At 46.1% G+C, this 12,237-nt stretch overlaps 1 protein-coding gene across 1 annotated transcript in view; it reads left to right on the plus strand.

Moving 5' to 3' along the window:
- Positions 1 to 10,870, plus strand: part of METTL6 (methyltransferase 6, tRNA N3-cytidine) — a 50,546-nt gene extending 39,676 nt beyond the window's left edge. The window contains exon 5 of the mRNA XM_057545053.1: positions 10,028 to 10,870. Coding sequence (XP_057401036.1) covers positions 10,028 to 10,186 — 159 coding nt within the window. The 3' untranslated portion in view covers positions 10,187 to 10,870. The remainder of the gene's footprint in view (positions 1 to 10,027) is intronic.
- The last annotated feature ends 1,367 nt before the right edge of the window (positions 10,871 to 12,237 follow it).

Here is a 12,237-nt window from a genome sequence, read left to right on the forward strand (position 1 = left end):
ATACCTCCGCTGCTGGTTGGTTCTTGGTGGGACACATTTGAACCCCAAGACTTGACTTTCAGCTGCCACATGCTTGCCTCACCCCTTCCTCTCGGTGGCTGTACCCGGATATTGTCTGGGCCTCTTCAGCCTGGTTCCTGCCTTTCCACATTCTACTCTGTATCTCGGGGGCTGGCCGCCTGGAAAGTGCATTTCCCGAACTTCCTTGCCAGCTGGGTTCCTTGCCAGTTAGGTTCTGTGAGTGCAGGGCACCGGTGTGAGGTTGACTGGAACGCAGGAGGAAGGGAGAAACCTTTGTTCTTCCTGTTTGACGTCAGCAGCTGTGCTAAGGGATTGTGGGCTCTGCACTGGTGGGTGCTGGGGTGGGACAGCAGCAGGGGCTAGGTGACCACAGGCTCCACAGCTCTGGTGGCAGTTTCAGTAGCATGAACCGGTGGGCTTTGGCTTTTTACTCAACAGGAGAGGCAATGATTTTTTTTTTTTTCGGCTGTGCTGTGCAGCTTGCAGGATCTTAGTTCCCCAATCAGGGATCGAGCCCAGGCCCTTGGCAGTGGGAGCATGGAGTCCCAACCACTGGACCACCAGGGAATTCCTGAGAGGAAGTGATTTTAATGGTCGGGGCGGCGGCAGCCACACTCTCGATGTGTCAGTGGTGAATGAGGGCGTGCTTGTGGGCTCTGCATACAGCTACTCTCCCCCCTTTCCTCTGTGTTGCACGTATGTCAGAATTTCCTTCCTTTTTAAGGCTGGATAATATTCCATTATATGTATATGCTATGTCTTGCTTATCCATTCATCTGTTGATGGACACTTGTGTTACTTCCACATTTTAACTGTTGTAAATAATGCTGCTATGAACATGGGTTTGCAAATATTTCTTTGAGACTCAGCTTTCACATCTTTTGGGTATACACCCAGAAGTGGATTGCTGGATCATACGGTATATTTTCAAGTTTTTGAGGAACCATATTGTTTTTTGCAGTGGCTGTACCATTTTACATTCTCACAAATGGTACACGAGTTCCAGTCATTGGTTTCTTAATAACAGCACTTCCTCCTTGGGACCATGGGAAAAAGGTGTGAACATCACAAAAGCGGTCTGAATATAAAAAGCCTTGGGTGCCTTATACATCATTCACATTTGGTGATGTTCTTAAGTTGTTGAACTGTAGGAGTTATGCTGAGGACATAGAGGCGATGTATCTTCTACCCCTAATTGGGCTTCTATCAGAGGTGTAAGTCATATGCCTCTCTGGGCCTCAGTTTCCCTATCGGTATATAAAATGATTGAATTATCAATACATAGTGTTAAACATAATTGAGCTCTGAAACTGTTTCTGAGATTGCCTCTTTGGTAGCATGTCTTAACAGAGTCAAAAGCTCAACTCAAAAACTGGAGAAATGATTGGAGTAATTGGGAGTCTTTGGCAGGGTCTCAAATTGGAAACTCAAGGATCAGTCAGCCCACAGATGTTTAGCTGATTGGATGAATATTTTTTGAACTATTGATTTTGAATTGCTGTAATTACAGATACAGGAGAGTTTAAAATAATGAAAGAGACTGTTAAATGTCACTCTATGGTAGCAAATTTGAAAACCTAGAAAAAAGATTTCTCACAAAATGTAAAATACCAATAATTGACATAGGAAAAGGTGGAAAATTTTAAAAAATCAGTTATTATAGAAGAGATTAGAAAAGTAATGAGATTTGATGTTGAAAAGGCATCAGGATGAAATGGCTGCATAAGTGAATTTTATCTAACCTTTAAAATACAGATAATTACCATGTTATTCAAATCCTTGCTACTCAAAGTGTGGTCCATGGGCCAGCAGCATCAGCATCCCTGGGAGCTTGTTTGCCCCCATCCCCACCTACTAAACTAAATTCTGCATTTTAACAGGAGTTCACTCACCTAGAGAGGTGATGGCATGTATATCAGTGATTAAGAAGCACTAGGCTAGGGCAGTGGTTCTCAACCCTGGCTGAATATTGGAATTATCTGAGGAGTTTTAAAAATACTGGCATTTGAGTCCCACCCCCAGAGATTCTGATTTAATTAATCAGGTGCATTGCCTAGGCATCTACATTTAAAAATACTCCCCAGATGATTGAAAATTAGAAATTTAAACTGGGCCATAGAACAATATGGAAAGCTTTAAGAAATAAAGCTGACAAAGAATGTACCCACAAAGCAAAAAACAAAATGAAACTATAGACAAATCTCATTTATGATTAAAAATAAAATCCAGTAATGATAAAAATACAGTAAGACCAAGCAGAGTTTATTTCAGGAATACAAACAGTAGTATGCTGGTTTAACAACCAGCTCTCTGGGAAAGATAGATTAAAAAAGCCTGATTTGGGCTTCCCTGGTGGCGCAGTGGTTGAGAATCTGCCTGCCAATGCAGGGGAAAACAGGTTCGAGCCCTGGTCTGGGAAGATCCCACATGCCACGGAGCAACTAGGCCCGTGAGCCATAACTACTGAGCCTGCGCATCTGGAGCCTGTGCTCCGCAACAAGAGAGGCCGCAATAGTGAGAGGCCCGCGCACCACGATGAAGAGTGGCCCCCACTTGCCGCAACTAGAGAAAGCCCTCACACAGAAACAAAGACCCAATACAGCCATAAATAAATAAATAAATAAATAATAAATAAATAAATAAATTTTAAAAAGGCCTGATTTGTAGCATTTGTCAATTCCTGGGGTGTAAATACTCCTACTAAGACTGATTTTAAGCATAGTTAATTTTAAGCTACCACCATGACCTCAACTGGCTTGAAAATTCCTGAAAATTAAACAACTGGCTCCCACAATCTGATAAGAGCTCGCTGCCTCACACCACTAGAGGTTGATTCAAAGTTAGGAAATCCACCAATGAATCCATTCTGTCAGTATATTAGAGAAGAGTAACACGTGACCTTAAAGAACGTCACATCACAAGTGCGCTCAGGATGGGATTTCTCAGGTGGGCTCCATCTCCACACGGGCCCAGGCCGCATCCCTGTGTTGTCTCTCACCTAACTGGCTTCACTCGCGTCCCCGACCTGCTGGCCCCTGAAGACATGTGACTTTCTGACACCTGCTTGGCTGCCAGGATGGGCCTAGCCCAGACTTGCTGGGGCCACCATGCCCCTGTGGTTCTGGCAAGGCCCAGGCTTGATCAGGTCCTTTGGAGGTGGGTGACAAAGACGTGACCGTCACCTCTATTTTTCAACAGGCAGATCTGGCAGGGGAAAGTGCGCCGCTTCCTAAATCCTCAGACATCCTGCTTCAGACAAGGTTGCCCTTTCCCAACCCTGAAAGGAATGGAAGAGAGAAGGCAGGGGCCCACCTAATGTCCCTGGGAAATGGGATGGGTTTCCTGCCCCTGCAGCGTTCTTGGCTAGTCTTCTTGTGGTTCATCAATTCTGCCCTGCATTTCCTTGCTTCCTTGGATTAATCATGCCAGTCCATTTTTCCTTCTGGAACTATGAGCCTTTGATATCATTCTAGTAAGTTCCCATTTTATTGAGATACCCAGAGTCCATTTTCATTGCCGCTGAACTATTCCTGGACAACACCATCACTCTTAACTGAGAGGGCCGCCTAGTGCGGGAATCCTTATTGGTGTTCACGTCAGCTGTGGTGACAATTACCAAAGTCATTTTCTGGGCCTTGTAATAGGATTCTGTGGCAGTGGGGTCATCAGCAGCTTCTGGGTTTGCCAGCTCTTCCAGGTTACCTTGTGGTTTCAGGGATTCCTAAAGAGCTCCTGGAACCATTGTGCTGTGCGGAGTCATTGCCTCTTATGTTCTGGGGAGAACGCTGGCCAGCCTGTGAGCTCTTCCTCCACACATTGCCCTCTCCACCTTGCAGGAACAATGGCGAGAAGCTGGCAGGGATTCTGCCACACGAGCTTGTTTATTCTCGGTGGGACAGGTTTTATTTATTAGTCACCAAACAAATAATGATTGAGCACCTATTAGGGCCACTTTGTGCTGGGGACAGAGCAGTGAACGAGTTGAATGTAAACCCCCAAGTCCTGTATTTCATCAGGGGAAGGGAAAATGAACAAAAAACAGACTAAAAAAATAAACAAATGAGGTGATCTTCGGTGGGCATAAGGATATGGAGAAAGTAAGAATGTAGAGGCACAGAGACGGGGCGGGAGAGAGCTCCTTTAGCTCAGAAAGTCAGGGAAGGGCATTGTGGGGAATGAACCGATCTGAGCGCTGAGTGAGGAGGAAGGACCAGCCCTGTGAGGACGGGCGGGAAGAGCTCTGCAGACCCAGGGAGCCGCAGAGGCCGTGAGGGGGCGTGGGCTTGGAGTGTCTGGGGAGCCAGTGTGCGGTGTTGTTGCGCAGGGCCTGGGTCACCAAGGGGCTGGGTGCCGAGCACTGAGGCGGTGGGATTCGGCTTCTCATGGAAATAGGGGTGGGAGCTGGGAGGCAGGGAGGTTGATAAGATCTGATCGGGGCTGGAGAGGTCGTTGTGGCCGCGGTGTGGAGAAGGGACTGGGATGGCGCAGCCAGAGGCAGGACACGGGCTGGGAGGCCAGGGACGCCGGCCGCGGCAAGCCATGGTGACGCCAAGCCGAGCTTAGTCATCTGAGCTCGCTCCCCAAAGACACCTCCACAGTCAGAACCTGTCGCTGCAGCCCAGAAACACAGCAGTCACCTGCCAGAACAAAACAACAACAGCATGTATTTATGCTGAAACAATAGTAATTACAGGGCAGCTCCTCTTCAGGCCATCCCTGCTGACTCCTGATCACCCTGACAGCCTACTCCTGCAGTCGTGGGATCTGCTCGGCCCACCTGCTCTGGCTTTATGGGCCGCTTGATCCCCCCAGGCCTCGGCCACCTCTGCCCGCCTCTCCCCCTGCTAGCGTGGTGGACCTCCACTGCCGACTTGTCATCATGCAGTGTCAGAGGTGCGGGGAGCAGACGGATTTTTTGAAATAAGCGTCACATATTACAAATTATTTGATTGCTTTGACGTAACTTGGTTATTCATCTCCAATCCTTTATCATTCTGGAGGAATGTATCTACTCGTTCCTTTATCCATTTATTCATTCATTCAGTCAACAGGTATTTGTTGAAGCACGACTATATGCCACCTGGCTAGGAGCTGGAGATACGGAGGCAAAGGCACCGAACCCCCCAGGGGCATGGCCACCTGCAGATTTCACTGCCACTGGCTCTTCACTGGGCACCAACACTAACCAGACTTTCAGACCACAGAACTAGACTCTCTCTCTAGTAGAAGGAAGGAAATGAAAATTCTCATTTATCATTTACTCTGCGCCAGATACTGTATAAGGTGCATCTACACACCTAACCTTTAGTTCTTGTAACATCCTGGAAAATAGGTTTGATTGTTCCCATGTTTACTGATGAGTATATTGCGGCTGGAAGAGGTGATACTGTCTGCTTGCTGTCATGTAGCCAGTGAGTAGCAGACCCAGGACTGCAACCAGCTTTACTTGGCTGAAAACCCCATGCTCTTCCCACTCCACCATAGTTAAAACGTAAGGAAGGAGATCAAACTCAAATAAAAGTGGAAAACTTGAGCACTGCTCAGGCCCTCCTGAGTCAAAGAAAAGTTTGAGGACAAGAAGGAAGTCAGGGGTAATAAAGTCCCAACAGCAACCAAAGAATTGTGAAAACAATAGAAACAAACACAAAGGGACATCATGGAAGAACCCAACCAGCTGTTTCATGTCACAGAGTGAGTCATCCCTGAAAGACTTCGGAGGAAGATGAGAAAATGGATAGGTTGTGGAATAATTACTCACTTGAACTTACTGCGAGGCAGAGTCCTGCCAGATGCGGTGTATTTAGCATTCAGCTGCCTGAGGAGGTGGGAGGAGAGCTCTCCTGGGACTTCTGGTTAAAGTCAGCCAAATGGTGCCCTCGTCTCCGGGTCAGGAAGAGGAGCCCTAGGTCCCTGGGTACTTGCACCCACTGGATTATTGGCAGGCCAGGGGGTAGAAGAAGAAACAGGAGAAAGAGGACAGATTTTTTTTTTAGGAATGTCCATTTTTCTTAAAAATTTGAGCAAAACCAATGACATTACTCTGATAACAAATGTTAATATATTATGAAAGAGACAGCCAGTTTTACAGGAAATTTGAAGATAACACATTTTCAAGGACGTTTCATGATCTGGGTGGATCACTTCAAGCTTTGTTCCCAGACTCCTAACGATCCATCATCTTTGCTGGCAAATACTGAGATAGTCCACACGGTTATCTCAAACCTGTGTCAAATCAACTACCCATGTCCCACCTTCAAACCAGTTTTAACCAACATTAACTGAATTCTCATCCTGGGCTAGATATTCTGCTGGGTCCTGTTTAAGATGAACAAGGTATTGTTCATGTAGTAAGCCAGAATATATGCCCACAGTAACTATAACATCATGTGTTACTTATGCTATGGTAGAGGCATGTGGAAAGAGTTATGTGCACTCAGAGGAGTGATTAATTTTACCTGGGAGAGGGACCATGGTGGAAGACTTTGCAAAGGAGTTTCATCTGAAGGGAAAGGATTCTGCCATGGGGCCCTTCCTCATTCCAGGCAGAGGAAGCAGGGAATTTACTGCAGCTGGGGTGTAAAGAACATGGGAAGCACTGGCCGGGGGTTAGTAAGGTAAATTGTTGGGTTCAGATCATGCAAACCTTGAATGTCATCCTGGGCATCCTAGACTTTATTCCGGAGCCAATGGAGGGCAGGCCTTGAAAGGTTTAGAATGGGTGAGAAATACAATCAAACCTGTGTTTTAAGAAGTTAATGAAGGTGGAGGGTGACTTGGAGGGAAGAGGTCTTGTAATTCAGATTCTGGAGCCAACCACTGAGGTCTGTCCTGAAACCAGCCTCTTGGGCAGCTCAGCCCAGTCCTGTCACAGACAGATTTGACACATTTATGGAGCCCATTGCGATGTGTAATCACCCCTATAGGATGAAGGTATGTATTGCTAGGTTACAAGTTGTGGTAACATTTTGATAAATGCATTTCAATATAATTGGTTTCCTTTGTAATCTTATATGTTTTCTTTTATGCACTTAAAAATATTGTTTTGGGGAATTCCCTGGTGGTCCAGTGGTTAAGATTCCACACTTCCACTGCAGGGGGCACGGGTTCGATATCCGGTTGGGGAACTAGGATCCTGCATGCCGTGAGGTGCGGTATATTGTTTTGGGAAAGACTCTGGACTTCACAGACTGCTAAAAGGGTTCATGGTCAAACGTTCGAAGATATTACATAGACCATCTTCTTTCCTTTCTCCACATGTAGTAACTCCCCAATCAAGCGAACATTTATCAAACACCTCTCACTGGCTCAGGCCTGTGTCAGAGGCTTTACTCTGAGAACCGGGAACCAGGCTGCCCGAGCTGGAATCCTGCTGCTGCCTTTTCTAGGCAGCAGAACTTAACTTTCACCTCCCAGTTTCCTCCTCTGTAAATGAGGACAACAGTAGTACTCACTTCAGGGGGCTGTTGTGAGAATGAGATCAGCTAATGTGCGTAATACTCTACACAGTGTCCAGCCTCCTAGTCCCAGACCACAGTGTGTTTACAGTAGAATTAGGGGGACATGATGACATCAGGTGACACTGCTCAAGAACACAGCCGCTATTTGGTGTGACTCTCATTGTTTTCATTTCTCTTTTCTGGGTCTTCCTAAGGATGACCTGGAAAATTCTGCTAAAAAAGTAGCAAGTAGTCATAGAATCCCTTTAAAGTCTGTACTTATCTAAAATTTGGGTAGCTGTCTTAGCTGAGCTCCCGCCAAAAGTGGACCCTGAGGTAAAGGATTTGTGGCAAGTCATCCTTGGGAAGCGATCCCAGGAAGCAGAGCGGGAAGCGGGGAAGTGGGGGAGAGAAGAGAGCAAAGCTGAAAAGGGTGAGTTAACGAGCAGGTTGCCCATGAGGCCAGTGGGGCCTCAATCCTGCTGCGGCCCCTCTGAGAGGCTGTGCAGAGCACACGCCCAGCTGTCCCACGAGGGTGAGGGCCGGTGGGCTCATTCACCAGCTCCTCTCCCTCGTCTCTGAGGCTGGCCTGGGGGTCTTGTGTGCCGGCCCAGCCAGCTGCTGTGGCAGAAGCAGCCCGTAGGCGGCCACGTGGGTGCCCGAAGGAAAAGCCAGTGTGTGTGGAGCTGCCTTCCAAAGCCAAGGGGACCACATGGAGGGGCCAGGCCAGTGCTGCTTCAGTGGGGATGGCGAGGCAAACACGCCCTAGTCTGCAAAAGAAACAGGAAACAGATGAGTTTCCCCTTTATTTGATTAAAAATGTTACTGAAGGAGGTTTGATCCCAGCCTGCATCGTTCAACTCCTTCCTGCCCGCCCCTTCTTGTCACAGGCTGTGATTTTCATCCGAGGTTCCTGTAGCAATTTTTGTGTGATTTGGTCTTTATGGGTGTGTTTATCAGAAATCCCAGCCACCCACACTTCAAAGCCTGCATATTATTATGGGTAAACTTGTCAGGGATTTGAAGTGGGGGGAGAGGGTTGTGTCATAATATATTCATTATTTTGGTACCTGCTTATTAGCAAATAAAATTGAGTCAGTCCCTGGAGTGATTCTTCTTTGCTGTTGTCTGTTAATCAAACAAACCACCAGGACTTGCAATGTAAAATGTTAGGACCGTGGGACGTTAGATTCATCTGGTTAGATTTCAATGTAAGTAGAGCCATAAGAGCTCACACTTCTTTGAATAAATGAGTGACTGTCACAGTGTTAAATTCCATAAAAAGCAGTTACATCTGCTCAGTTTCCAGGTGAGAGACCATGGATGCTGGGGAGCAAATTTATCATCATTATTTTAAAAAGCGCTCAGTAAAGGAAAAGAACTGCAGAATATCACGTTTTTATCTATACTGTGAGTACAATAATGTAGGAATTATGTAACTTTATGGGCAAGAACAGGAAGGTAAAATGGGGAAATGAATATGGTTTTGCCAATACAGTTCATTTTCTTTTTAAAACAGAAGGAGGAGAGGGCAGCAGTAACCTATCATCAAATCCCAGTGTGACATGAAACTCTCGGTGTCCTTTTATTACCCTTGGCAACTTTCCTAGGCTCAGATCAAATTACTGAGGAATTTCCCCAAATTTCCTACCACCCATTTCTGTCTCCTCTAAAAGTAGACCAAAAAACCGGGACTGGCCAGAGGGGCACTGCAAACACGGATAAACCTGGAAACCAGTTCGCTAAGTGAAAGGAGCCGGACACAGAAGACCACATATTGTTCATCCCATTTATATGAAATTTCTGCAAAGAGGAGACACTATGGATATGGAAAGGAGATCAGCGGTTTCCTAGAGGCTGCTGGGAACAGGGATTGAGTATAAAAGAGCAGGGGAAAATTTCCAGGGTGATGGAGTTGTCCTAAAACTATTGTGGTGATGGCTGCATAGCTGTGTAAATGTAGTATAATTCATCAAATTACGAATTTTATGATATGTAAATTATACAATAAAGCTGTTTGAGAGAGAAAGAGAGGGAGAAAGGGAGGGAGGGAGAGAGGGAAGGAGGAAAGCACTGGGAATTGTGCACTGCTACACCATTTCTAAAACGCAAAAAAGGTTAGACAACAACTTCTAGTTACTGTGGGGTAGAAAAGCTCCCTGCTGGACGAGTTATAACACCTTCACTGGCAAGTAACATCCAGCAGCCCCTGCAAATAAACCTTTACCCCCAACACACACTCTAGGGGAAAACTGACCTGTTTTGCAAGGGAACTTCAAGACAAACCTCCTGCCCTCCCCTCCAACAGACTGCCTGCCCCTCGGCCCCTTCGGAACAGACGGACCAGCACAGTACTGTCCCCTGGAAACACAAGGGGGCCACACGTCCGTACTTCTACATTTTCTGGTAGACACATTAAAACAGAAACAGATGGCATTAACTTTAATAATATATTTTCCAATGTGTTCAAAGTATGATCATTTCAGCATATCATCAATATAAAAATTATTGAGATGTTTTACAGTCTTTTTTTCACACTAAATCCTCAAAATCTGATACGTGTCCAACAGCACATCTCAGTTTCGACCAGCTGCATTTTCAAGTGCTGGAAAGCCACAGGTGGCTACTGCCTTGGACAGCTCAGCCTAGAGGCGTCCTGTGGACCATCCAGAGACTTCAGATTGTTCGACGAGAGAATGGTTTTCGTGCAGACTTCCACTGCTAATTAAACAAACAAACAAGGAAAGGTATATGTTGGATTGTATAAAACCACACTCATCTCTGTGATCCTCATTTTTTTAAAAAATGAATTTTTCATATGGTCCTGAAGAATTTTTTAATGTACTCAGTGAGTTTCGTTTTCAGGTCTTGGCAGTTAAATCCCTATGGTCAGCACACATGGCAGTGTTTAAAATTAATATTGCAAAGGAGGCATTTTGAGACTAGGAGTTATGAAGCAAGGATTTTAGTTAAGATTAAAGGTATGTCCTTTATCGGGAAACTGCATTCTGTCCTCGCAAGGGAACAGCTGTGATGATCTACAGTAATAAGTCTGATTATTATAATTATTGAATTCTAAATATCAGCCATCTAGAAATGATGACATCACAGACCATCTCAACCTACAGGTTGAAAGGGTCTCAGGTGGACTTTTTTGGTTTGGTTTGATTAGGGGTGAGATAGAGGTTGTCCAGTTTGGGATAATACAACCAGTTAAAGTACTGTCAAGATTCTTACAATATATATTCATTGATGGGTTCTAGTCTGCTGTCTCATTACAGGAGAATCTGATTAATTCTACAATATTCGCTGTCCAACTTTGACAATTCTACTTGTAGCTAACTACCCAGCTCTCTTGCGGAAATAAAAATTATTCTGCTGCTGGAGCACCTGAAAAAATATTTCTTTTCCCAGAAACACAAGAACTACATTTTCTCTGTCAACTCACAGATCCAAATAAGAATAAAGCAACCTCATAAAATCAGCTGGAGGAAGACAAGTGATTGTTTGATTTCTCAGTTATTGTTGATTGTTCTTGGAAATCCCCCTTTGCTAATGGTGACCTTTTGTTCTGCTCTTCCTTTCCATGGGTTAAAATTGTGCCCTTGGGTTGCAGGTGTGTCCCTATTGGGCCCTATTGGACTGCTTTTTATCCCTGTCACCCTCTCCTCATTTCCTGCCATACAAATAGCGCCACAGCCAGGGATGGTCTTGTCATTAGAGCCACGGGCTGATTAGGGGTGTCGTTCCATGGCAGGCCCCTCACACAAATGTGGGGATGGGATAGAGGCCTTCACCCTTGGTCCCTGCAGTTGATCTAGACCACCTCCCCTTCACAAGTCTGCTCTACCCACTTGTTCTCTGACCCTGTAACCTCAATTCAGGCCTCCCAGGCCTCCATGGTCTGCTTGGAACATTTGTCTCTCTCTCAACCCACAGCCTTTCCTATTCACACCTTCCACACTAGGGCCGGGGATGTGAAATACATCCACGACCAGGATCAGCCAGACTCTCCTCCCCTGGCCTATGTCAAGAGTCAACTTGACAGCCTCACTTTGTTACCAGTGGGCAGAGCTGAACCCCACTTCTTCAGCTTCTGGGACACTCCTCTTCCCAACAATGCAGTTTCCCTTTTTGTTCTCGTTCAGCAAAGGAGCAACTTTATTTCTGAACGTTCAAGATAAACACACTCCCATCATGCTCACTGATGCATGTTTTAGTTTAGGTTCTCCCCCAAACAAACCCTCAGCAGAGACTTGGGTCTTGGGTGCAGGTAGCCTTTTGGGGAGGGGACCCGGGAGGTAGGAGAGAGGGAGTGGAGTAAGAGGAGAAAAAAGCCAGTAAAGGCTGTGTGCATCCACTGGTTATTGTCGTGGACATCAGGGGCTCCCTCTTGCTGGGGACCCTCCAAGGAATGGTGTAGAATGTCTTCCAGAATTGTACCCCTGAAGAACCAGAGACTGAGGCCACCGACTTTCCATCCACCCCAGTGGTTGAGGGTTGCCCTGGGAATATTAACACCCCCTGTTCTTCGGGCTGCCAGTGTAAGGGCAAAGTGAACCATCGAAGCTTCAAAAAGCCCTGAGGAAGGAGCTCAAGGTGGGTGCTGGTGGTGTGCACAGAGAATGTCCCCTCAGCTACAGCTGAAACCCCGGAAGGCCAGAGGGGAAGTGGTGGAGAACACAAAAGCACTGGCTTTTTCACGGTCCTCCTCACCCCCTCAAAAAAAAAAAAACCAAATATGTTTAAATGGAAATGTCCCCACAACCTGATGTAACTT

This window comes from Balaenoptera acutorostrata, chromosome 4 (genome assembly GCF_949987535.1).
Source record: "Balaenoptera acutorostrata chromosome 4, mBalAcu1.1, whole genome shotgun sequence".
NCBI classification, from domain to species: domain Eukaryota; kingdom Metazoa; phylum Chordata; class Mammalia; order Artiodactyla; family Balaenopteridae; genus Balaenoptera; species Balaenoptera acutorostrata.